The 24557-nt window shown below is 43.8% G+C and overlaps 1 protein-coding gene across 40 annotated transcripts in view; it reads right to left on the reverse strand.

The window, feature by feature from the left end:
* Positions 1–24557, reverse strand: part of LOC109634861 (protein tyrosine phosphatase receptor type D) — a 335897-nt gene that overhangs the window by 81934 nt on the left and 229406 nt on the right. For all 40 annotated transcript variants that reach the window (XM_069518437.1, XM_020095632.2, XM_020095637.2 and 37 more), the window contains one exon: positions 9115–9300. In XM_069518437.1, coding sequence (XP_069374538.1) covers positions 9115–9217 — 103 coding nt within the window. In that variant the 5' untranslated portion in view covers positions 9218–9300. The remainder of the gene's footprint in view (positions 1–9114; positions 9301–24557) is intronic.

The following is a 24557-nucleotide window of genomic DNA, read 5'->3' on the forward strand; positions in this document are numbered from 1 at the left end:
ATTATTACAGATATGCCATATTGTCCCTCTCTTGGTTCCATTAGGTGTTGTGGACAAGATGGTACTATTTTTATACATATATTCCTCTCAGACCGGGATTGTGTGTAACTGTGCACTGCTTTTACTGCCAGCATATTACATATACATACTGTTTGCCTGAGGAATTTTCACATATCAGATACTGTATGTGGGAGTGTGTAAAATAAAATGGATGAATTTGCATCTGTAAAAGGATTTTTTCACACAAAATGTGAAATTATCATGATATGACAGATTTTTACAAAGCAATTTAATGCCTTGTAAAAATCTGTCATATTCTGTCAATTTTAATCAACTCTCATTATTTAATGTTTTCACTGAGTTGCTTGATAATGGGAGGTGAAACAAACATGTATTTGATGCAGAAGAAAAGCAATTTGCAGAAATAGGGCTCAACACTCAGACAACACAATAGCCCTCTGCTACCTGTTAACTGAGTACTATCTCCTGGGTGTTTTCAATCTTCGCTTACTGGAGTCGGCATAATTTGACCAAAGATACAAATAAGGCTGCCACCGTGGGGACTTAATGGCAAAAATACAGCTTATCCTTTTCTGTGGACATCTCTCCTTCAATAATCACAACAGGGGGAAAGTGCAGCCAATTAAATGGAGCTGTGTAATGAGAGGCAACACATCATGTGGTGTGAAATTTCTGCTTTACCCGTGTGGGCAGTGGAAGGAGAGGGAATGAGGGAGTGAAAAGGAATCTCTCCCAGACTCCCCCTGATAATGTTTTATTTTTTCCCCCTCTCTCTCCGAGGGATGAAGAGAAGAGGAAAATCTGTTTTTGGAATGTGTACTTCCACGTAGGCAAAAATCCTGAAGTGATCAACTCCCCCCCCATCACCCAGTACTAATAGTACTAACTATCAGAGTGAAGGGGAGATAAAAGTGGTGGGATGACTGGAATAACAAATTACTGCATAAGGAGTGAATTAGACTGAAACTAGATTCTGTGATGAAATATGTTGGACTGTGTGTTAACGTTCCTAATATGAAGGGAGGGAGATCTTAACTTTAGAGGCAAATTGACCACTCTGATTTTATCTGTCCAAGTACCTCTCTGTCGTAAATAAATGATCTACACTTACAGTTGAAATTCCCCACATCACAACTCGTGATGGAAAGGATTGTAGTAATTAATTAGTTGATGAGAGAATGATGAATGACGTGAATGCTGGCACCGAGGGAATATTAAACCTAAGGAGAAACTGACTGCTCATGGATGCTATGATGGATGCTATATAAACACCTCGTAAATGTCCAGGGACCCTTCAGTAATTGTGTGTGCATGCATGTGTGTGTGAGAGGGGATGAATATTGCATGTTCTGTGGTGTGATGGAATGAGGAGTGCGACATTAGAAACAAAGAGCTTGGCTCAGTTTCAGCGGGAAAGGCCCATGGGTCTGGCTGTGGTGTGAGAGCGTTTCCACGTCTCAATGGAGGCTTTCATTCTCATTTGCCATAACTAATAAACCACACCAAAGCCGTGTGTCACAATAAATCTCAGCTCCTCAAATGGCATGACTCACTTGATGGTGCAGCGACGCCAAAGAGGGAGCGAGTGCAAGTCGCATAGTGTGTGTGTGTGTGTGTGAGAGTTAATGAGTGAGCAAGCAAACAAATAAAGTGAGAAGTCAGAATGACAGAGAAGAGTGACAGATATAGTGTGCGAGAGAGTATTAGGTGAGAAAGACGGGTCTCCAAAGACGGACTTTGAGCACTCACACTCGTCACTCCGCCAAATGTAAATCATCTGTGACAAGAGGAGCTTAGGGCATAAAGATTCCCAATCGGCATCAAGCAATGGAGAGTGCCGAGGCTAGGAAGGTGGGGGATATAAGCTTTTCTAGCCGGGACTGAGAGATCGCCCTGAGGCACTCCGTGGAGATGAATGGTTTAGACCATTAACCCCACTGCAGAATCTCAACATACCCCACAGGCACACAAATGTGCTGTGCTGAGATCAGTTCGATGAGTCGCACTCTTAAGACCCCTGGTGTGGGACCAAACAGCTCCGGCCGAGGGCCAGGTGTTAACCACACGCGCACGGCCGCACACACAGAGATGCATGCAACTCAGAGGCAGAGAGAATTCGAAAACTCTTTTATGATCAAACAGTTGTGGGCTTTAAAAGTGTTTATAACTCCATCCATACACAGAGCAGGGAGGGAGGATTTTGCTCCTTAGAACGAAGAGTGATATATTTTCAGGCCTTAATTGAATGTATCTTAGCGACGCGGTGGTAATACTCGCTGAAACTGTAATCATAGGTCTGTTTTACAAGCACAAACTCATAAAAAGTCAAATGCTGAAGCTGCATTTGATGAGCGTTTATTCTGGGATACCTGTGTGCAGAACATACTTAATGGAGTCGGGCGATAAATCAGCCACCGCCACCAGAGTACACTGACGCATAAAGAGCAACAGACAATCCCCTACCAGTATATTATATCTGGTGGTTGTAAATATAATGGAAGTGCATGGTGCCATTTTGAATTGTATTTCTGTATTTAAAAAGGTTTAATTCGATTTAAGAGTCTGGAACTTTTAGGAGTATAGAGCTGCTAAAATGAAGATGTTTGGAGACGCTGCTGGCCCTGAGATTAGTTTGAAATCTCCGGCGCCACATTTTAGTCTGGTCGGAGATGTTTGATTGCGGTTGATCATCATCTACAAGCGTTGCTGACCCTGCTGTGCAGTTAAATTCTGCATTTTACAAAGATGCAACTGATAAGATGTGTAGGGGAGGAAGCTATTATTTGAGCAATCTGTGAGAATTCCCATGTCCGGCAGGAAAATCATGCCTTCCTGTTTACACACGAGTGGTAATGTGATATGTGTTTTCAGGCTAGTTCGGGTTTTAAACTGATTCAGGGCCAAAAAAACATATGTGGACAGAGATCAGGGATCAGTTTAGTTTGAAAAACGCAATTTTTAAATGAAAACATAGTAAAATGCTTAAATCCGTCTGTTTTAGTTTGACTGTCTTCTCTGGCTACATGATTGCACGCGGCAGTAAAATGTAATCTGTGCAGCGAACACTGATATATTTCAAACTTGACTGGTCCAGTAATCCCATCGCTGCAGCCACAGCAATAATCCATTAATTGCACTGTCACTGTTGCAGTGTCATGAAACACCTGCACTGTTACACAGTTCACTGACGTAGTGTTTGAGGCGGCGATCAGATTTAGTACACACGCCAGCGAGGGCCCGAATCATGCCAAGTGTAAGCCGAGCAGATGCAAAACAGCAGCCATTATGCTCCGGCTCACTGCCGGATGATCCCAGCTTCAAAGGCAGGCTACAAGGTACCCTTTGTGTGGGTCTGTGCATGTCTGAGAGAGACGGAGAGACTGTGCAAGTTTAGAAACCTCATCTTGTGCTAACATGACCCTCTGTTGTTTTGTGATGGGGGGGGGGGGGGTGAAATGCTCATTGGACAGATAAGGCGGTGCCAGACTCGTTGTTCTCCTTGTTATTTCACAGTGCGATAGTATTCAAAAAGTATGGATTTATTGTACGAGTTTGTTGATTGCCACTCCAATGGATTTACAATTTAGCTCATATGGTGCTTTTGTCTTGTCAATATTCCCACTCATGAGACATGAATGGTTCAGTGTGGTTGAATTACCCCTCCATTTTCAAGTCAAAGTGTCTTGGAGACATAAGTGCACTTAGGCATAGCATTAGATGCTCGGGGCTAGCCTTTAATTACCTGCATCTGGGCATGTATAACATATTCTCCATATTGTGTGTAACTGTTCTTTAGTGGGAGGGTCAGGAGTCTGGTGAAAATTGCTTTTCTTTTGTGGTCTGAGTGCAACGCGAAATGACTGCAATCCATAGATGAAGCTAATGGCCTTAAATAATACACTTGGGTGTAGTTGCCAGAGAAATCAGTATTCATGGAGTTAATCATGGGCCTGATGCAACCTTTGAACATAATTGCACAGCACACTGTTGACAAGCAGTCGGTTCAGGCTTTTTACCGAAGAAGAAGAAGAAAAAAAAGTAACAACTTAGTGCTTATTTTGTTCAACCTGCGAGCAAGAAGCATCTTGCCTGGCACTGATAACATTGTTCCATCTGAGATTCCTAGTCCTGTCACAAGGTCTTCATCCAAACATCTAAATGCTAATTAAGTGCTGGCACACTCAGCCGTAGGTGCTTTCATCACATATATTTGAAGTGTGAACATGATGCATATGCTCTCTCCTCTCTGATGTTGCTGCTTTAAAAAAGAAAAAGAAAAGATGTACTGTACAAAGGCAGGTTTTTGAAATGAACGAGTGGAGCCAACAATGAGATTTCCACTTGAGCAGTGTCCGGCAGAATGATAAACGAGGTGGTAGACTGGGGGATTGCAGTGGTTTAAAGTTGGAACAAAACAGCCATGAGTGCTGTACACCTCTTTTCTTAATGCTGTTTTCTGCACATACATACACACACACATGCAAGCTCCATGTGTTTATCTGTGTGTCTAATTCGGCACATAACCAGGCAGTGTGTGGGGTGGTGAATGTAGGCTGCAGCTCTTAAGAGTACATAGCGTGCGTTCATACGTGTGCATGCACTTGAATGTGTGTGTGTGTGTGTGTGTGGTTTTTATGATAGCACTGTGTGGGTATATGAGTGTAAAAGGGAACGGAATAGACTCAATTTAAATCAAATTAGCATGCAGGCAAATTAAGCAGAGGGATTTAATTTGAGCTGTTGTAAAAATGCTAATTCCAGTACAGCCCGGAAGCTCATATGCAAATACAACACTATTTTACAATAATTCATATTAGGTCGGGCATGCATAAAACACACATATTACAGCCTGATGTCATCTGGGGAACAGAGTATCATTAGCTCTCGGACTTGCTGCAAGGTGATCGTGTTTAGGGGGCGTGCGTGCGTGCATGTATTTGGGACTTTCATTCATCTTTACTCTGCTTTATATGATAACATTGTGTTCATTTATTGGCCGTGCATATGTGTGTGTGTGCATGCAGGTTTAGGGTTGGGGTTAGTTGTTCATGTCAAAATGCGTCCTCCTGTTTTTTCGTTTTGTTTTTTTGTGCGGTATTATATCATAACACCACAAGAAACTGTGGTGACCATCATCTGCATTCAACTCGCAGTGTTGTCAACCAAATTACCACTTATAGAGCCAAACATTAGAGTCCAATTTTAGCTCAGGAAAAGAGGAGAGAGGAAAAAAACGTCTCTGATTACTGAGCAAACATTAAAACGTGACAGTTTTTGAGTTTTTCTCAAAAAGAAAAGAAAATGTGCTGCTTTCGTCCCATGTTGCTCAAGAGCATCGCACATACAGTATATTCAAGGCCTGTTGACGCAGTGAGCGTGCTCCTGTATACACCGCTGCCTGTGAATAAGCATAGGTGAGAGAAATTGGGTTCGGGTGTGAACATCTCAATGTTCAGAGAGGCTGGTGGAGCCTGTCGATACCCATTTGACGTGTTAAAGCGACGCGTGCTGGCTCCCAGGGACCCCCACCAGTAATGGGAGGAATCAGTTAAAAGCTATTCAACCCAGGGGTTTAACATGGTCCAGCACAGCAAGTGGTGTGAAAGGCTAAAGAGTGTTTTTTCCCCACAGATGTAACTCAGCATATTGTCAATCAGAATGTTTTTTAAACTGTTGGTTTTTCTTCCTATAGTTTGTTCATTGAGGACAGAAATGTCCCACAACAGTCAGCAGTTTTCACTTTTGCAGATCAGCCTGTTCTGGAAGTGTAGCTCAATCATTAAGGGCTGATGTGTGGAAACTGTAGCTCAATCACAAAAAGCCTGTGGGATTTTTTTTTTTTTTTACTTCTAACACCAGGTTTGTTTTTGCTCCATGAAACAGTCTATCACCTGAGTTATTTAGTCTCGCTATCCACACCAAAGCCCTAGCCAGATTTATTCCTGCCCAGGTGGAAATGTTAAACGCTTCCTGCTCTCCTCTCATCCTCGACGTCTTTCCTTTTTGCATTACTGTTTAGCGAAAGACACAGAGGAATTGTTTGTCGCCTCCCTGCTCTTCCTCTCTCGCCCCTCTGTCCCCTTGGCTCACCGGGGACAATTATGCCCCTCTTTCAAACGATTGCCAAGCCCAATTTGCCACACAAATTAAATGGGCTGCATTTGAAGAGTGAGGGGGACAGGGTGAAGGAGAAAACCAGAGAGAGAGAGAGAGACAGGGAGCTACAGAGAGAGAGGGCCTAACACAAAACAATGACAGATTGAAAACACAACAACGGACCAAAAAGGAAAAACATAGCTACATAATCCTTTACAAGGAATTTTGAATCTGTTATCTTCCTCCAAGCTACATGCAGGTCTCATTTGGTAATAACCCAACTGACGCATCAACAGAAATGTGTTTATTCTGGGGCCTGATTGGCATTTTCCTTGAGAGAGAGAGAGAGAGCCATAGTGTCCACTGTACGGGGTAGCGAGTAGGACTGGCTCTGAGGACCGTGCCATCTGTTGAGCAGGCCGACTCAGCCATTTTCTGCTCTCACATGTCTCATATCCTCCACCATATCCACAGCCGGAGGCCTGCTCACACCCAAATGGATCCAGAGCACCAACAGAGGGCAGCTTTCTCTTTCGGAAATGCAGGCGGATTTTTTGTGCCGAGGGGTTAGTCTGGAGCGGACTAAACGGAGGTCTATTTGGTCCGGAGTGCAATTCACAGATGGGGAGAGAACCCCAGAGTGTCTGGGCTGCCTATGAATATGCAGTGGCACAGTAGAGGAAATTAAAGACCTTCCGAGTTGCTGGAAGGGGCTGTTGCACTGCTTCCAAACAGCAAGGGGAGAAGGTGGGGAGAAGACAAAAACACAGGCAGAAAAGCAGCAGAAAGAAAATGCCCAAATAAGAAATGAGGGGAAAATTGGCAATTAGCAAGAAAAACAATGGAAGGGAGTTGGGGAGGGGGGGAAACAACACGTGCATGTGGGAGACCAAGGAGAAAACAGGGCAGAGATAAATCCCAGGGCTAATGTGTACGGCCTAAAGTGGTTCTGGCTATGAACAGCCACTTGCCGTCAAACCTCAGTCACAGACGGGACACACGCGCGTGATCCCCGTGAGCTCTCTGGCTCCCCCCCACCCCCCAATCATTAACACACAGCCACTGTGGCTACCTCTTGATAAGTTTGTTTTGGCTTTGAAATGATGACCCGGCACAGCTGTCCAAGAAGGGTAGGGGGGCATCAGCAGCTGCTAACAGGCAGACGGCTGTAAGGACGAAGTTGATGGGAGGGGGGGGGTGTTTATGGGGGATGGTGAGCACAGAGGCGTCAAGATTTGGGGGCTGCTGACTGCACCAGCGCAGGTTTCTATTACACAAGTGCTCCAATGTGACTGTGGAATGTCTGGACACGCGAGAGAGTGGACGTTCCGTGAAGACAGTTGTCTGAGGGAAGATTTTGGCAATGGTAGTTTTTTTTTTCACATCGAATTCTGTCATGTAAATTCACGCTAGACTGTGGAGGGGGAGAGTCTCCGAGAGTAGAGCTACTAAAGAGCCCCCCTCAATGCTAACGTTTATCGACCGTTAATGTCGTTTTGGGAAGGTCCCGTAATTATATTGTGTCAATAAATTCTAGAGCTGCACATAAAACGGGGAATAAACGGAGAATACATTTCTCCATTTGCCGCTCCCCTGCTGTGAGACATATGTGGCGGGGGCCCGAGAAGAAAAATAAAGCACATTTGAACAGATTGCAGGGAACATTTCTCAAGCACAAAGTTGAAAATCTCGCCCATCAATTTCACTTTGCGCGGCTCCGTTGTATATGACCTTGGGTGAATGATCCCTTCATTCAGAGATATTCAGCTGAACTGAGGGGCTTCAGTCGGCGCAAAGGGAGCAATAAAACTTTTATTCATCCCTCTGTGACTCCAGAGGCTAATGATTCATGGATCTTAGTGTAAAAAAAAAAGAGAGGACGGCAAAAAGGGGGTGATGCTGCGGTGCAGGACCATGAGCTCAATGAGGTTTGAAAACTGTTGTCACACATCAATGGGCAGGTGTCTGGTGTCAAGTAACTCAATTCCAATGACTTCTCATCATGAGATTCTTGGCTGAGGCCCATTTCTGGTTCACAAGACAGTTTCTCGTGGCAAAAAAAAAGGAGCTGGAAAATAGAGACTTGAACAGATTTTGATGTTTTTGTGAGAGATGGATGACGGTGAAATATGAGTGTGTGTGTGTGTGTGTGTGTGGGAGGAGAAGCACAACATGTCAATAAGATTACAACTTACCCACAGCCATGCTAGGTTGTGAACCTGCATTTTACATATGCTAAAATCCTTCACTTTAAATGAATCTATTAGACCCCACAATGAATGACTGTATATGTATTTATTTATCTCTAATCTATCTACTTATTTTGAGTGATTTTAATTTAGATTTACTCACTTGGTTTAACAATGTTGAACATAACCTAATACTTTTCTAATATTTGGACAAACTCTTCCTGAATCAACAAGTTGGTGTTTTGATATTATGAAATGTTCAGGTTCCAGGTTAGCCAGGATGCCACGCCCTCTTGAGTATAAAAACATTGTTCATGTCTTTTTTCTTAAATCATACTTCATTGAACATCAGACTTTTAGTATCAAATTAATTTTATTATTATGATTTTTGAGATGAGGGGAAATTTGATATTTTTTCATACATTTATTAATACAATTTGGTTTTTCCTCCCATAATTTGAATTCCTCTAAAAGCAGCTATTCAAGGGAAGTGATGTAATGAAATTTAAAATCTAAATTTGAATTTGTGATACCTAAATAAAGTAAATATACAAATTTGGTGAGAGATGAACATCCTGTATGAGTGGTGGTAATATGCCCCCCAGTGTGTCAGCAGTCTTATGACAGTACGTACATGTGCGTGTGTGTGTGTGTGTGTGTGTGTTTTTGTGTTTCATGAAAAACTTTACTGTATTTGTTGCATCTGATGATCAATGTAAAAGCAGCAACACAACCAATTCGCCAGCCCTCCCCAACCCGGCAGGACACAACACTTGAGGCCCCTAGTGATAGCCAACGGTCCACTTACTTTGAGCGTCGGCGAGGTGGAGGAGCAGACCCAGGACAAGCAGCAGCGGCAGCAGCAGCGTGGGTCTGGCTCTGTGCATGGTGGGACAGCTTGGCACCAGCATGCTTTGGCAGCCTCGGTGGCACTGGCTCACAGAGTCCTGTGAGTCAGTCTGGTCTGATTTCTCAGATGCAGGGTATTCACAGCCTATGCAAGGCAAGGAGGGAGAGGGAGAGGGAAGGAGAAGGGAGAAAAAAAAAGAGAAAGCGACTGAATGAAACAAAGCTGTTTGGCTCCACGGGTTTTATCTATCCCTGCACATTTTTGACATACCCCCACACAGCCTCGGCTAGAGCTGACAGAGGATAGGAAGAGGCTGATGTGCTCACGGGGTATGTTCTGACAGTTCTCTAAATGGAATAGTCACTTCACACAATGTGGGTGCATTTGTGCATGAGAGGGAGAGAGATAGTGAGTGCAAGAGAGAGAGAGAGAGAGAAACCACACTGATGAAAGAGCGAAGTAATAAGATTTTGTCTTCACAGCTTTGGTCGCGAGCACCAATTAAACAGCGCCGCATAAAAAGACATTGTTAGACATTCGACGTCCCCCTCAGATCAGTGTGGATATGTGTTTCACATGAGACACGGCTCATCACATGTTACATGATAGGATAGTCAGGAAATATTCCGAAATGCTGAGAGAGACAGCTATTTCATACTTCCTCAGTTGGGAGTTAAATTTGACAACTTATGGGACGGCTGAGAATTTTCTTTAAAAGCAAAATACAAGATGTAAATGCTGTGATATAAGGTACAAGATTAAAAAAGCAATTAATCTTAAGCACAAATTCATGCTTTTACATCACATTTATTCCATAGTAGATGTTTGATTAGCTGTAGGTGAGCATACAAAGTGACACACACACACACACACACACACTGTCTTTTACCCAGCGCTGCTCAAACAACAAATAAAAGACTGTTGAGCCATTCATGTTTTCAGCCTTTTACCAACAGGGCCACGACACGGCTGTGAAAATCAATGTGATACAGTGAGCTAGTATTAGCTGCAGACTGGATCTATCCCTTGTCATCCATTTGCTTAAGCCCAAGCTTGATCCTTAGTGATGGATGCTCTGCGGTAGTCTTCGGCGCGTAACGCGGCTCTCGGCTAATCCTAGTGTGTGAGCTTTGATGACATACTGTACTGCTGGTTAGTATGCAAGCGTGTTCGCCTGCGTCGTCCTGCAGGATGCTGTTGTTTCAGCTGCGGGGGCTGGTCGAGGCAGAGCGGGTCATGGTTTGCGTCCCGTGACATTTCAGAGATCAAACACGTGCACAGAGTCAGATCTCTTGAAGTTTGGGAATTCTGCAGTTTTGGTAACTGCCTATTGACGAGTCAGCAACTGTGCATGTAAATGCTTTTGCTAAAAATAGTATTTACTGTTTATCTGCAGATATGGCCGCCTCTCGATAAAAGAAAAAAAAAAAAGGGTAAAACAAACCCCCTAAGCCCAATCAGTAGGCCCGATGATGACTAAGTACCTCATTTCCCTGTTACCAATCATCCTCTTTCTTGCTCCTGGCGCTCCCTCTTTGATTTCTGTGGGCTGTAAATGGCAGGAAAGACGGGAAGATAGCACACCTGTCACACTCGATTTGTGTTGGGGGGAGATAGACACGACTACCTGTCTCCGAGCGCTGCAGGGCGAGCAGCTAGCGCAGCAGCAGGGGGACGCGTGGCGAAGGGAATCAATTTGAGGCAATCTCTTCCCCTTGCTCACGCCACCTCCGACACACGCGCCTCTTACAAACACAGATCCCAATACATATACATACATCTGAGCCAGATATTAGATATTTTCACATGGGTAATGTTTGTAGCGACTGTGGATTTGATTAGAATCAACTGGACTGAAGAAACCTGAGCGGAGGGATCTGTAGGTACCTCTGTCCATCTCCTCCACTGATAGTTTTAAGCATCTACCCCTCCAAATCTAAATGATAGCCTTTGTGTTAATTAATGAAGTGTGGATTTTCCATAATGACATGACATTAGGCGGCGCACAAGGAGCAGTACTCTGCAGCCCCCTCCCCTCCCCCCCTCTCTGTCCATGGCCACCGTGGACACACACGCAAGCTGATGGAGGCAAACAAAACCATCTGCATGTTGTGTAACCAGCAGTGAGGGAGGCCACCAAGAGGCTGTGCCATGTGAGTAAATACAAGGAGAAGCTAATGTAAGCACAGGTAAACCCCCCCACCCCTGAAGTCCCAAGAACAGTTAGATTTAGTGTTGATTTGCGGTGTTCATTTCAAATAATAAATTGCCCCGCAGATTAAATTCTGATGTGCTAAGAGACCTGGCAGAAATGCTGCAGTTTCCCCGGTGCATTGTTTTCCGACAATGGATTTAACCTAAATAGTGTCGCTTTTTGTTTGAGAGCTTGTGCATATGAATGCATGTGTAATTACATGTGCTGCATGTGCATGGGGTTTAAATGATCCTTTCCATTTCCATTAGTCCACATGAAAAGACTGCCTCAAAGGCGGCACCACCTTTGCCCATTTCATCCTCAACATGGCCGTCTTGCGTCGCACCCTGCGTCTTTACACTTTCACACATTTGGTGGCACCGATGCCTCCCATTGAACGCTCATTACAATGGAAAGAAAAAACAATCTCGTCTTTCTTCCTGAGCCCCCGGTTGGTATTATTGTGTTCCCATTCACTGGTGCTTCATTCAAAGGATTTTGCTGCTGATAGCAATCATGCATTATTAAACAAAGCCTGACAACATGCACAATGTTAATTAGAAAAGGAGGGAGTGTGTGGCAAGAAAAAGAAAGGGGCTGTTGAGCTGTCTACTCTCTCTCTTTCCCCATGATCCTTATCAGAAATGTGAAAGAGAAGGAGGGAGGGGAGGGATGTTTATATTCTCCATAATGGCCGGTCTCCACTCTCATTCGAGCAGGCGCGTGTTTTGTATTCCGGTCTATTTGGAGAAGAAATATTATTAAGGCGAGGAAAACAAAAGAATCATTCATATTTATCTAATATTCAAGCCATAGCGCAATAAACTTGTAATGGGAGAAAATGCATGCAGAAGCTCTCCAAAGCAGAAGGTTCACTACATCAGCTTCACACCAAATGTGTCCTTCCATATTCTCTCGCACGCTTCATATCTTGAGAAAAGCAAGTATGAAACAGTGGGAAACAAATGCTGACATGAGAACGCTACTGATTGTGCCATTTTTAACAAATTCAATATGGGGTTTGAGAGTAGCGGTTGTACCACATTATGCTCATCCTTCGTGCAAGTTGACTAATTTTACTGTGGCCAGCTCCAGGGAACTTTTAAAACGGGGTGTTTTTAATTTCAGGCTCATGCACAAACTGAATTGAACTTCAAGGAAACAGTGGAGTTACGGTATGTTGTCCCAACAGACCAAAGCAGCCACAAAAATGCCACTAAATCTATTAAGGCCAGTCCCTCTGTAATTAGCCCAACACATGCAATGACAAAGCACGGCAAAACAAGCGAGGATGTGATCCATACTGCATTTGCGTTGTTCAACAAAGTTGCAGAGTGTCGTACCCAGCCAGGCAGAGCAAATAGGAATTTGCTTCATTTTATGAGGCTGGACTTCCCATTTTCCTCTGGAGCAGCCGAGTTAAAGAATGCAGTAATTACCCCCCACATGCACACTTTTAAACTACAGGGTTATATATGCAGGGTTATAGCCGTGAGCACGCAGGGTCGGCTGCTGTGTTAGTACTGCGATGATCTCTGTGATCCCTCTTTTAGATTTTGCCCTGATGTTGAAGCCTTGCTCTCTTTTTGGTATCAGCGAGAGGAAACAAGGTGGAAGGAGTCGGGGCAGAAGCCGGTTCAAACACCTTCTATTAGCTGTTGACATAATACGGATTTAATGTGTTCTTCAACGTAACACCCTGCTGAGGGCGATAGAGTTGACATTTGTGTATGAATATGAATGTAGCATTGGAGAAGAGTTATCTGACATTGTAAATTTGGATGAACCATTAGTTTAAAAAAGTAGTATGGTACAAAGATGGTATATAGCACTGATTCCTCATTGTGGGCCGATCATTTTCTTTCCTAATATATTGTTGAAGCAGTTCAGGCTACATAACTTTATTGATTGTTTTAAATGCATCTTTCACAATATATAGTAGTCAGGGATTATATCCCAAATGCTACATTTTAAAAACTACATTTATTACTAATGTAGAGTTGTTTGATAGTAACCAGAAAAGAAATAAATACCTAGTTGTATTATTTAGCATATTTGTTCAGCAAATGTTGCAACTAATTGGTCTTTTGAAAATACTGTCTTATGTTTTGACTTACTTTAAATTCTGGATGCTTTAAAGTAGGAGCGAACATATCAAATATTCATTAAAAAACATATCTCTTCTTTTTGTCAACCTGTAGCTGTCGTTGACCTGCCCTCTTCGCTTTTTTTCCCTCACTCTGAGAACTTGGACAGCCGTTCTCGCTGCATCAATCAAATATCACTTCAGTAATACACTTAAGCGCTGCAGGGCGTACACACCAGTTGTATTAAACTCAAGGTCAAAGGGCAAATAAAAGGGCCCAGGTTTCTGTGCTCTATTTCTCCTCGTTCTGCAGAATTGAAGAAAGTGAAACATGGCTGCGTGTGACACGCACCCACTTGTGGCGCCCCAGGTTTTTTAAATTTTTTTAAAAAATATTATATGACCAGATTTATAAAAATAAGCTCATCAAAGGCATACAGCACATCCACATACATCACCACCCGCCCACTTCCTTTTTAAATCCCCACCTTCCCATCAAGAGAGGTTAGGGTTGGGTTAAGTCACAACATGTTTTACATGCTAGCTGCAGCCGTCTTATATCTTTTTTTCTGTTCCTCTCCCTCCGCCACCACAGTATAAAGTCTCTCCTCGCTTCATAAAGCTCCATTCTCATGCACGATTCTTTTTTTCGTAACCACTCTTCCCTTGTGTTTTTCTCTCGTCTGTTTTTCCCCTGTTTTTTTTGTTTTTTTTTCCTCCACAGCTACTTTCTTCTTCTGCCCGTGATGGTGTGATTTAAGACCGAGTGACAAGGCCGTTTCTCACACATCGCTCCCGATCAGCCGGCATGTGTAATACCATCCCTCAAGCTAAGCTAAGCTATGCCCTCAAGTGCAGCCTCCACATGAAAGACCCTGACAACCGCACATCAGAGGAGTTTATTTGCTATACTTATTTATTTACTCTTTCCCCCTCCCTTCTTGCCACCCCCTGACCTCCCTCACACAAGCCTCCCACGATCATAAACTACCCTTTGGGTGGTGCTGCCTGACTTTCCGCTCAGAGGAGAAGTCAGGGTTTATAGTTGCGCCTGCAAGACTGACTAATTTCCGACAAGCAAACGCTGCTGCCAGTGTGACAGCTGATGTTTTTTTGGGTTATATCTTGTTTTCTGAATGAATCACCCAACATGAAGCACACAGCAGGGAACTAATTGGGTCTGATGACATTTGTCTGTTTAATAATTAATTTTAAAGCACCTGCTGCGGCTTTAGGACACGGAAACTATAACAGTTCCATCTCAATTGTGTGCAAATTAGCACCAAGAGATTTCATTGCTTCTTTTTTTTCCGTGTGGGCAAATTGTACTGGACTTTGAAATGTCACACCGCAAATAGAACAAAATAGCATTTATTCATCCGCCAGTCGAATAATATTGTTGTCATAAATTTACGGAAATACTAACCTCAGCAAATAACACTTTTCTTTAAAGAGCACAAACTTGAGTAAACAACTTTGTATTGGAAAACGCGGGTCAAGGGGGATGTGCTTCAATTTGAAAACGGTTACCTTGTTTGAGTGCAAAGAGCAAGGTTGTGTCCTCATGAGAATTCAGCCCACCCTATCTGACCTTGAGCGAACACTTCAGCGACTGAAATCACCACGTAGCATTGGCTCGCAAATTCTCCTCCTCCTCCTCCTCCTCCTCTCACTCATCCAGCGTGTGCTGTTTTTTTTTGTTTTCAACAGCCTCTCCTTGACTTTTCGCTCTACCTGGTGTACCTCACCTCTCTCTCTCTCTCTCTTTTTCTTTCTTCCTCTCTCCTCACCCATCTTTTTCTCTCTCATCTCATTCCCCCCGCCACGTTTCCCAGCAGCTGTTGGGTTCAGATGGATGGTCCCCACAGTGCAAGACCCTGACCTGCAGTCTAGTGACTGATTATCCTAGTGCCCTGTTGTGCTGCTCCCTGAACGCATACCAACACACAGTGCACTCGCAGAACAAGCACACACGCACGCAAGGTTACTGAGCGTGGGGTCACTTGGGGAAAAAAAGCAAAACACTGAAGCAACACTTTTCATCTTTGTCTGCATGTTAGAATCACCTCCTCTGACCTTGATGACACTGGTACACACATTTCCTATTGGATTCCAATTGACACGACTAATGGCTTTTCAGTGAGCACCAGATAAAACCACAAGAGAGTACAATCAGCCTTTGGTTCAGCGTGTGTAAACTATTCAAATGACAGCAGGTTTATTGGGAGGCCTTCTCTTGTGCTATATGTTTTCTTGTCACCGTGTGGGCGGCTGCTATAGCACAAGCAGGTGCCGCCAGGTCGTGCTTGACCTTGCACATCAGCATTTAGTGTCGGAAAAAAGAACTTGTTATCATACAAACAGGCTGAATCTTGAGGAGTCTATTGTGTCGGGTGCAGAGAGTGTGGCAGGATCGGGGGGGGAATGAGAAAAATGGTAGACGCAGCAGCAGCAGCAGCCAACCTGGAATGGTTGGGATTAAATTTACGCTGCATGAACAGGGGAGGGCTAAATCATGTTACATATTATGAACCAGAAAAAAGGAAGAGGGAGTGAGAGGGGGGTGGAGCAGAGGGGCGGAAATATAATGGATAAGGGGAGCAACGAGGCAGAGAGGGAGCGAGGTGGTGAGAGAAAAGAGAGGGGGACAAGGGGGAAAGTAATGCGGAGGGGGAAAGAGGACGGCGAAGAGGGAGGGAGAGAGGAGCGCACTGTTTGGTAGAGAGCAGGAGAGGTGGAGGCTGAGGGAGGGAAGCAAGGGAATGTGTCACTGCCAGCTTTTCTCACGCTCCGTCTGTGCTTGTACGCCTAACACAGGCACCGTGAGAGGGATTGAAGAGAGGAATGAGGGATAGAGAGAGAAGAGGCAGGCCCTGCTGAACAGGAGATGAAAGTTATGAGGACAGTCGGGCAGTAGAAAGCTATTGTTATCCCGAAGGGAAGGAAATGGGAGGATGACAGCAGGTGAAAAAATAAAAAACAGAACATGTAAACTCTGCTTGCCCTCGAAAGTCTAAACTCTAAGTATCAGGTCTGCATTTAATCAAATGCACGCAGCCTAAAACAAACAACTCCTACACATGCATACTCACAAATGTAAACTCAGGAGCTTGTGAGCACAAATAGACACGAGCACATATACCCCCTTGCACCACATGCTCCTGGCACTTTGACATCTACCCCCAGCGCTGCAAAGGTCCGTGGGAGGATGAATAATCTCACTTCCGTGAGGCACAGAAAATCAGAGGGAGGAAAGCGGGTGAGAGGGAGGTTGTTCCCAGCCTGAGCGCAAGCACGGAGCCCTCAAACAGACACAACAGCATTCCACTGCTGCTCGCCGACATGGCAGCTTGGACCTCTACTGAAAATAACTGAATAATACAGCGCTGGGAATTGTGCTGCCCCCTAATACATATGGCATAAGTCAATAACAATACGCCTCCTTATCTTTTGGAAACAATTGAACACCAAGGTGCATTGTGTGCTGGTGACATTTTAGTGGCTTTTGTACACAAGCCAAGCAGCTTGATATGTAAATGCACTACTTAGGCGTACATGACGGATGTAAGGAGGCGCTTTGGGCATACACGCTACACTCATAGGGCAGCAAAATAATTAAAATGCCAAGTGTCTCCCATTATCTAAATGCTAATTTGCCACAATATACCCTGAGCTAAAATGTAATGCCACATTATGGCTGCTGTAGTGCAGTGAGGCATCGGCGGGTGAATTTCCCTTCAATTAGCCCAGAACGCAGTTTGCTCTCTTTTACCTAAAGTGATCAGAGGGTGTTTTTATGAGCACACTCCTCATAAGACCGTAGTGCCAACAGATTTCTTATAGTTTTTGGTATCGTCATATCACTTTTATCAACAGACTACAAGTAATTCATAAATACCACCCCTGCTCATTGTAGTTAAAGCATTTGCAGAAAATAAGTTTATCAGAAACAGTGTCCATGAGCCTTCTTGTTTTTCTTTGTATCCTGGCCACTGATGTTTTTCGCCATGACTCAGATTTGTTCGAAAAAGAAAAAAGCCTGAGTCAACAGCTGACAGAACATTAGAACCAGCATCTTATCAAAGCCTTTTGCATGAAAATACACAAGTGCCAAATGGGACAAAAAATATTATCACAGATACGAGATGTTTTTGCTGAATACACAGATAAAGGTGAAATTGTGTTGTTTCTGCTTTTCCATCTACATCCTGATAAGACTGTCAGCGGACACGGGATGAACCGCATTTAAGAAAGCTGTTTCAATATTTCAGAGGTTCAAGTATCCTTACTGAAGTTTACTGAGCACTTTGATGTGGGTGCGACTGATTAATAGATTTTAAAAGCTTAACTTTTTTGTTTTTTTTGTTCTTGGACGCCCTTGAAAGGTGTTTTATCCAGGCTAAGCTATTGTTCTCATGAAAGGCGGCGAGCCTGCTTGTGCAATTTAGGCGAGGGAAAGCAATGGTCACCCTAAGGCAAAAGCAACAATTCTCCCTTTGTCGTTTCACTAAGACAAATGCTTGCCATTGCGGCGTTAGCAACCAAACAAGAGCAGTTCCCCCGTCAGTGATGCTATATTGTAGCGCATGAACGAGACATTTTATTATGCCGGTGAAAACGAATGAACAAGTCCTTCTCCCCAGCCACAGTTTGGAGATTGAAATTCAAATCAAATGCCACCTTCAAACAAATGTCAGTACAGGAAATCAGAACTGTTCTGTCAATGTCTGGCATCGAGCAAAACGCACAGTTTGACATTTGGAAGTGATTTTCTCTCCCTCCGTCCCTGTGTCATATAGAAGTAACTTGGTTATCGTCAGGAAAACTGCATAAAAACTTGCATCATACAAAACAGCCTCAGCTTCTCTCGCTCTACATCCAACACCCTGTTAGGAACCTTTATTCAAGCTCCCCCAACCCAACACACTCCACCCCCGAACACTCACAAACATGATTAAGACACTGTCAAGCTTGACATTGCCATCTCCCATGCTGTCAGTGGCCCTCACTGGGAGTCGCTGTTGACTGACTGCCTGGATGTGCCTTATCATTAACAGGGCTGCCTGTGCCACGACGGAGGGGCTTTGATGACAGAAACCAAGGCCCCGGTGCCTGCCCCTCCCATTTTGCCTGCCCAAGTGTCATCTAAATGAGATAGGGCCCAGGAGCTAGGGGATTAGGCACTGCATAATTACCTATTTAAAGACCCTAATTGAGCATTTCATTAAGAGACTGGCACTGAGATTTTGCCAAGGAGGGCACTACAGGGAGAGACACATATTTGTCCATGTGTGCATGTGTCTGAGTGTGTGTGTGTGTGTGTAGGTGATGATACGGATATGTGGGTGTGCATATGCCTTTGTGTGCATTTCGGAACTGCAGCAGACTGTAACCTTGAATCCAAGGGTTACCTTGTTAGCCTGGATGTCTCCGGCTTGTCTTTTTGTTTACATAGCACTTACACTGTTTGACACATGATTGTGAATGTAAATCCAATAGAAATTCACCTTTAGAAATCGTCCGATGCTCATAAGTAAACGTAGTAACTTTCCACTTAAGTGTAATGTGCTCTTTCAAACACTCGACCCTGTAATAATCTAAAATGAGTCACATCTAATATAAAGGAGGTGGTTCTAAGACTGTCTGTGAATTTATGGCAATTGTTGGTTCAGCTGCCCTTGACTGCACTCGTGAGCTAAAAATATACGTGACCCCACCAGATTGAGACGCCATCTTCGCTTTTAAATCAAAACAAAGCTGTTATCACATTCTCTAACATACCGATGATAAACTTTCTTTATCTACAGTACGAGTTAGCTGAGTGGACATTTATTTTCCTGCTCTGAGGAAATGCAAAAATGCAGTTTTTCCCTCTTTGGTGGCTATGTCTGATATTTCAATGCAGGCTTTTATCAACCTTCTTTATTTACTCGATTAAAAACATTAGATCAGGTGATTGACTGAGGCGTTAGCACTTTTCTTCAGCCAATGATAACATGTTGGGAATTTGTGCGCACTGCTCTTGTTAAAGTCGTGCAAAATTTGCTCCACTCGTTCCAACTTCTATTTTTGGGTTACGCTATCACTGCCAGACAAAAAAAGCTACAAACCAAATGAGAACATCAGAAAGCACTGGGCTCTGGTACACATGATAAAAGCAGAACAGTACAAAGCTATAACATTTCCCATCTGCCAAGCTAATTGAATCCAATAGAAGGGAAATTTGTGTGCGCACAGTTCTTTTTCCTTTAGCCCATGACAAAAGACAGCAAGTGAGTTGGAGCCACTGATGTTTTCCGCCATCACACTTACACTGTCATAACAGATGAGTGTCAGAAATTCGGTTTCCAGCACTATATCTGAAGCAGTTTTGTCAGACTAAGATATGATGTATCTTTGTGTCTGCCTGACAGAAACTAGGATGATACAATTATTCACTGTGATGTTTACCACTAAAATTGGATTTCCTGCATGGAGGTTGGATGGCACAACAAAGAAGGTTTTACATCTTCCAAGCCATTGTGACAAGAAGTGCAACCGGTGCAGTGCAGAGAGAACGCTATTCATTTGCCTTAACAACATTTTACATTTTTGGGTCCTCCACATATTCCTTTGTAATTTCACATTATGACTGTCTGAGTGGTTCGTTACTCATTTACTCGCTATTTCATTGGGACATTTGCTTGTTCGGTCAAATCACAATTCAGAATATAGTTTTGAGATCCATGGTCCTCATCTGGCTTATGAGAGGGGCTGATATCGGTGGAATCAGATGGACTCCAGATGACACAGGGGGCCTCTTATCTTTTGTCATTACAAACAATTTCAACAGTAATTCAACAGCATTAGAGTCGACTGCCAGATCCAGATAATTTGCTGATGACCAATTTGACCTGATTTTCATGACCCAGCAGGCCAGGACTCTGCTTAGCCCCTCCTCATCTCTATATCTAGGATCACTGGGGACGTTGGCAAGTCACTGGCAGTTGCCTCGCACATGATTGACTTGTTTTCTAAATGACTGGAATCTGAAGTGGCAACGCTAGCTGGGGGCTATCAGGCTCTTTGGGGAAGACACCAGCTGCTAACTGTTAGAGATAAACTGTCCCTCCCTCTAGGGATTCATATGAGTGTGATGGTGGGGGAATGGTCTGGCCAAAGATGCTCAGGGCTGTAGTGACACTGAGCCATCATGAGTCAGTCAGTGCTGTTCTACCACATGACCTATTCTTCTTCTTTGACATTAGACAGAGGTTCAAAAAGTTCCTGTGCTGGTTGGGAAATGAACCTTGGATCTTTGAAAATGACACGAGAGAAATCGCTGATATCAAGACACCAATGATCGAACTCAAAAGCCAATCTGATGTCTCCTTCGATGCTAATTCGCAGGACAAGCTGTCTTCAGTATTGGGCCCAGTGTCTTGAGCAAAGGTGAATCCAAGCCATTTCTTTAACATTAGCCACTGTTCATGTTTCTGATTTGAGGAAATTAGTAGCATCCATGCAATCCCAAGAAATTACGATATTTAGGCTCAAAATGCTGAAAACATGAATGAAAATATAACACTTACACAAATAATCTTTCAATTTTAGAAGAAGCAAAAAAACACATGTATAGCTTAGTTTCTGGTTCATGTGTAGGATGCCTCATCTAAATCTCTCACTCATTGACTAACTCCCGCTCTTTCTTTGTTGCTTCACAATGAACAATGAACTTGAACAGTGAAGCGCACCGAAATATATTATCTTGCATAAATGGCAGACTGGCAAAGGGTACACAACAAAGCACTTCACATAATCTCAAAGAGAGAACCTCTTTGTGCTCGGTAGTGTGCCCATATACTTCCCTCCAGCGTGACAGTTTCAAGGCCTTGTCACTGCTGTGATTGTTGAGAAAGACTGTACGGTGAACTCTTTAAAGGCTGAAGATGGGGATTCCTGATAGCACATAAGACTCTTATGATTGTGGCCGCACCTTGTGATCTTCTGATCTAATTGGCTATGGACTTTAATTATTGATGCAACCTGCAGGGTTCATTCAAATGTTCTTTGTTGCCACGTAATTCTGAAAATCTGTTTATTCCCATAGCCAGTTATTCATCTTGTGCTACTAAGTCACATAGCCATGTCATGAACCCATATGGAAGAGCAAACACCTGTTTGAATAGATTAGTTGGTAACAATAGTGTAAAAAAGCCATATTCTTGAATAATTTCATTTGTGTGTGGTCGTCTCTCATGTGTGAACAATCTACTCAGCTTCTCTTCTCAGCTTGTAAAGCGCCCATGACAGAATTCTCTTAACCAGGCATTTTCTAATCCCAACTTTCTCAGTAGTTGGCAGCCTTGGTGACAGTGGAGCCAATCTAACGGGAGGCCCAATGTGGGTCCTATCAGGCCACATCTTGGCCCTGCGCATTCCCTATCTCCCCATCTCTGTTGAGGATACATCCATCTTGATTTCTGCTGAGTGCCAAAAAGAAGTAGTAAGAGAATGGGAGGGAGAGATGGAGAGTAGGATGGCAGAAGTGTGTTAGCTTGATAAGGCAGCTGAGGATCAGGAGAGAGGATCTCGGGGAGCGTGGCCCCAACGCACTGGAAAGAGGAACTTCATCTTTACCTAATTACCTCAAGGCTGTTTTGCCAGGGTAGATAGTGCGAGCGATTATGGCAGCTGGTTTGTATCACAGCACTCTCATGCTTTTACAAGCACATGCATTCTCACGCACAAACTCTTGCAGATATGATTAACATTCAAATACACTTCCAGTGACGCACTGAGGCACGGGTACACTCACGCACACACACATACATGGGGCTCAGGGCTGAGTGCCATAACAGCCCAATGAAATATATTCAGATTAGAAAGGTGTCGCATTACTCTCCAGCTGGATGATAAATACGCGGTTAGCACCATCATTAATCTTGTACCCCTCCCCACCTTCCGCCTCCAGACACGGTGTTATAAGGGGAGGGGAGCCAGCGTGCACTGGATGGAGCTAGTGCCTCAGTTACGGCTGCAGCGTTGTGGCTGGTGGATGCACAGAGCGGTGGCACGGCCTCGTTCCGCTAGGTCTCACAAGCACAAGAGGTCAGGGCAGTCTGACTCACTGGGCCTGCTTGTAATGTCAGTGTTGGGAAAGACAGGTTGTTAAGTTGAGCAGAGGTGATGCTTGTTCTTTATTGTGGTATTGTTGCGGTGAAAATCCTACAGACCCCCTCCTCATTTGTCAAACACATTGTCTCTTTTGTTCTCTAGTCAGACATGAACTCTCCCTGTCACTCCCTTTACGTTTACCTTCCCCTTCCTTTTGCTGCAGCCTCGTCTTTCTTTCTAAGCACACCGCTTTCGGCTGCCACCCTCCCTTCTTTCATCCCAAGGGTTTCCTGACATATTGCCCTGAACGACATTTCATGGTAAGTGGCCATTGTCTGGCTAATGAGCAGCATGCATAAAACTCCAGAGCCCCGAGAAGACAATGACAGACACACACACACACGGACAGGAACACATCCCTGGCACAAGGGGGGATTCACCACCAGTGGCGTAAGCAACATATTTCTCCTTCTAACACTGGTGCGGCCCTGTGGATGAGCTTCAGATGGACGGTTGAGAAAGTGGCACGCTGCCCTTAATACAAACACAGCCCTCGGGAGGGGTCAAAGGTCAAGAGCTGAGGAAATTACTTGTGATAAATTGGCGATGGGGCCAGTAGTGTTGTGTATATGTGAGTGGGGTCATCCTCCCCTTCACTGGTGTATTTGATGAAGTGTAGAGTCTTTGAAAGTACAGACGCCAGCATGCTGAAAGCCTATGAGTTTGAGCAGCATCATACACAGGGTGGCTCTTGGGGAAAATGAGGGGGAGCGCTTCATTGGATTTGGCTCAACATGATGACTAAAAATGACTGTGAGGTGGACTGAGTCAGCAAGTGCAGAAGTAATACTGCCCTTTTTTATTTAAATCATCTACTGTTACATCTGCTTTGAGATTAATATATGTAAAAGTCATATTGTAAATCTGTATAATGTTGTTGACTAAATTATATATGTATTTTTCAGTGTATCCACAGCCGAGCAAAACTACATCACAGCCGTTTAATTTAAGCTGTAGAAATCACCGGTGCAGAGTTGTGTATTCATCATATTTTTTCATCATAAAACAGATCCAACCCAGTGGCGCATTCGAAACCGCGTCCCTGAAAACTGGTTAGACGTCATATTTACAAGATGTTTTGCTGATTCAGAAGTCTTGCAAGAGGAAAGTGGAGTTGATTGAAAATTCACGGCTGATCTCACAGTCCAAGGACATTTTTTTTTAGGGACGTTTTCTCATTGTTGTGAAAAACTATTGCCCACAGTCCAAAAATACTTTGGGCCTAATTTCTTCCCTCTCAGATTTATGGCCTTTTTCTCTGTAATCGCCAAGACAGCAACAGGATGAGTTTCATTCTTGCCAAGACCTTTGAGATTAACAACAAGCGTGCATTGGGATTGTTGTGTGAGAAGGGCCAATATAAACTTGAGTGTTTCATTGAAAGATGGCTGATTAGCCCTTAAGGGAGTTGTAAAGAATTTGGTGCCTTGCTTTGGGGCTTTACTCATGAGGCGCTTTTTAAATTGGGGTGATGAAAATTATTTGGCACATGCATCAAATACACTGGTATATGAAATGATACTATAACAGAGCACAAATTCTGCACACAAACATTGTCTCACTCACACAGTTACCTTGTGTCCAGCCAATTGTGTTACCACATTTTTATTGAATCTCTGTCGCCCCAAATCACGCTGCGCTCTATAAAATGTGGGCAAGTGGATTGGGGCTACTATAATGGTGGCTCAATGCAGAAATAAACTTGTTTTACTGCTGCAAACAAAGTGATGTGACCTGGAAAGGTTGTATTTTTTGCTGGGATAATGACTGTATTTTAAAGTCAGGCCTCAGTGTGAACTCTAATTACTTGTCTGGGGCGACAGAGCTGCATTGGTCTGAGGCACTTAGTAATAAAGTCCATATTGGTTCCATGTTTGTTAAACACAACATGAGTGTCTGGTGAAAATATCTTTCCGAGCACTCATGCTCTGGGTTTATTGACGCTTCAGGTCATTCCATTGTACA

The sequence above is a fragment of the Paralichthys olivaceus genome, chromosome 22 (genome assembly GCF_024713975.1).
Source record: "Paralichthys olivaceus isolate ysfri-2021 chromosome 22, ASM2471397v2, whole genome shotgun sequence".
NCBI classification, from domain to species: Eukaryota; Metazoa; Chordata; class Actinopteri; order Pleuronectiformes; family Paralichthyidae; genus Paralichthys; species Paralichthys olivaceus.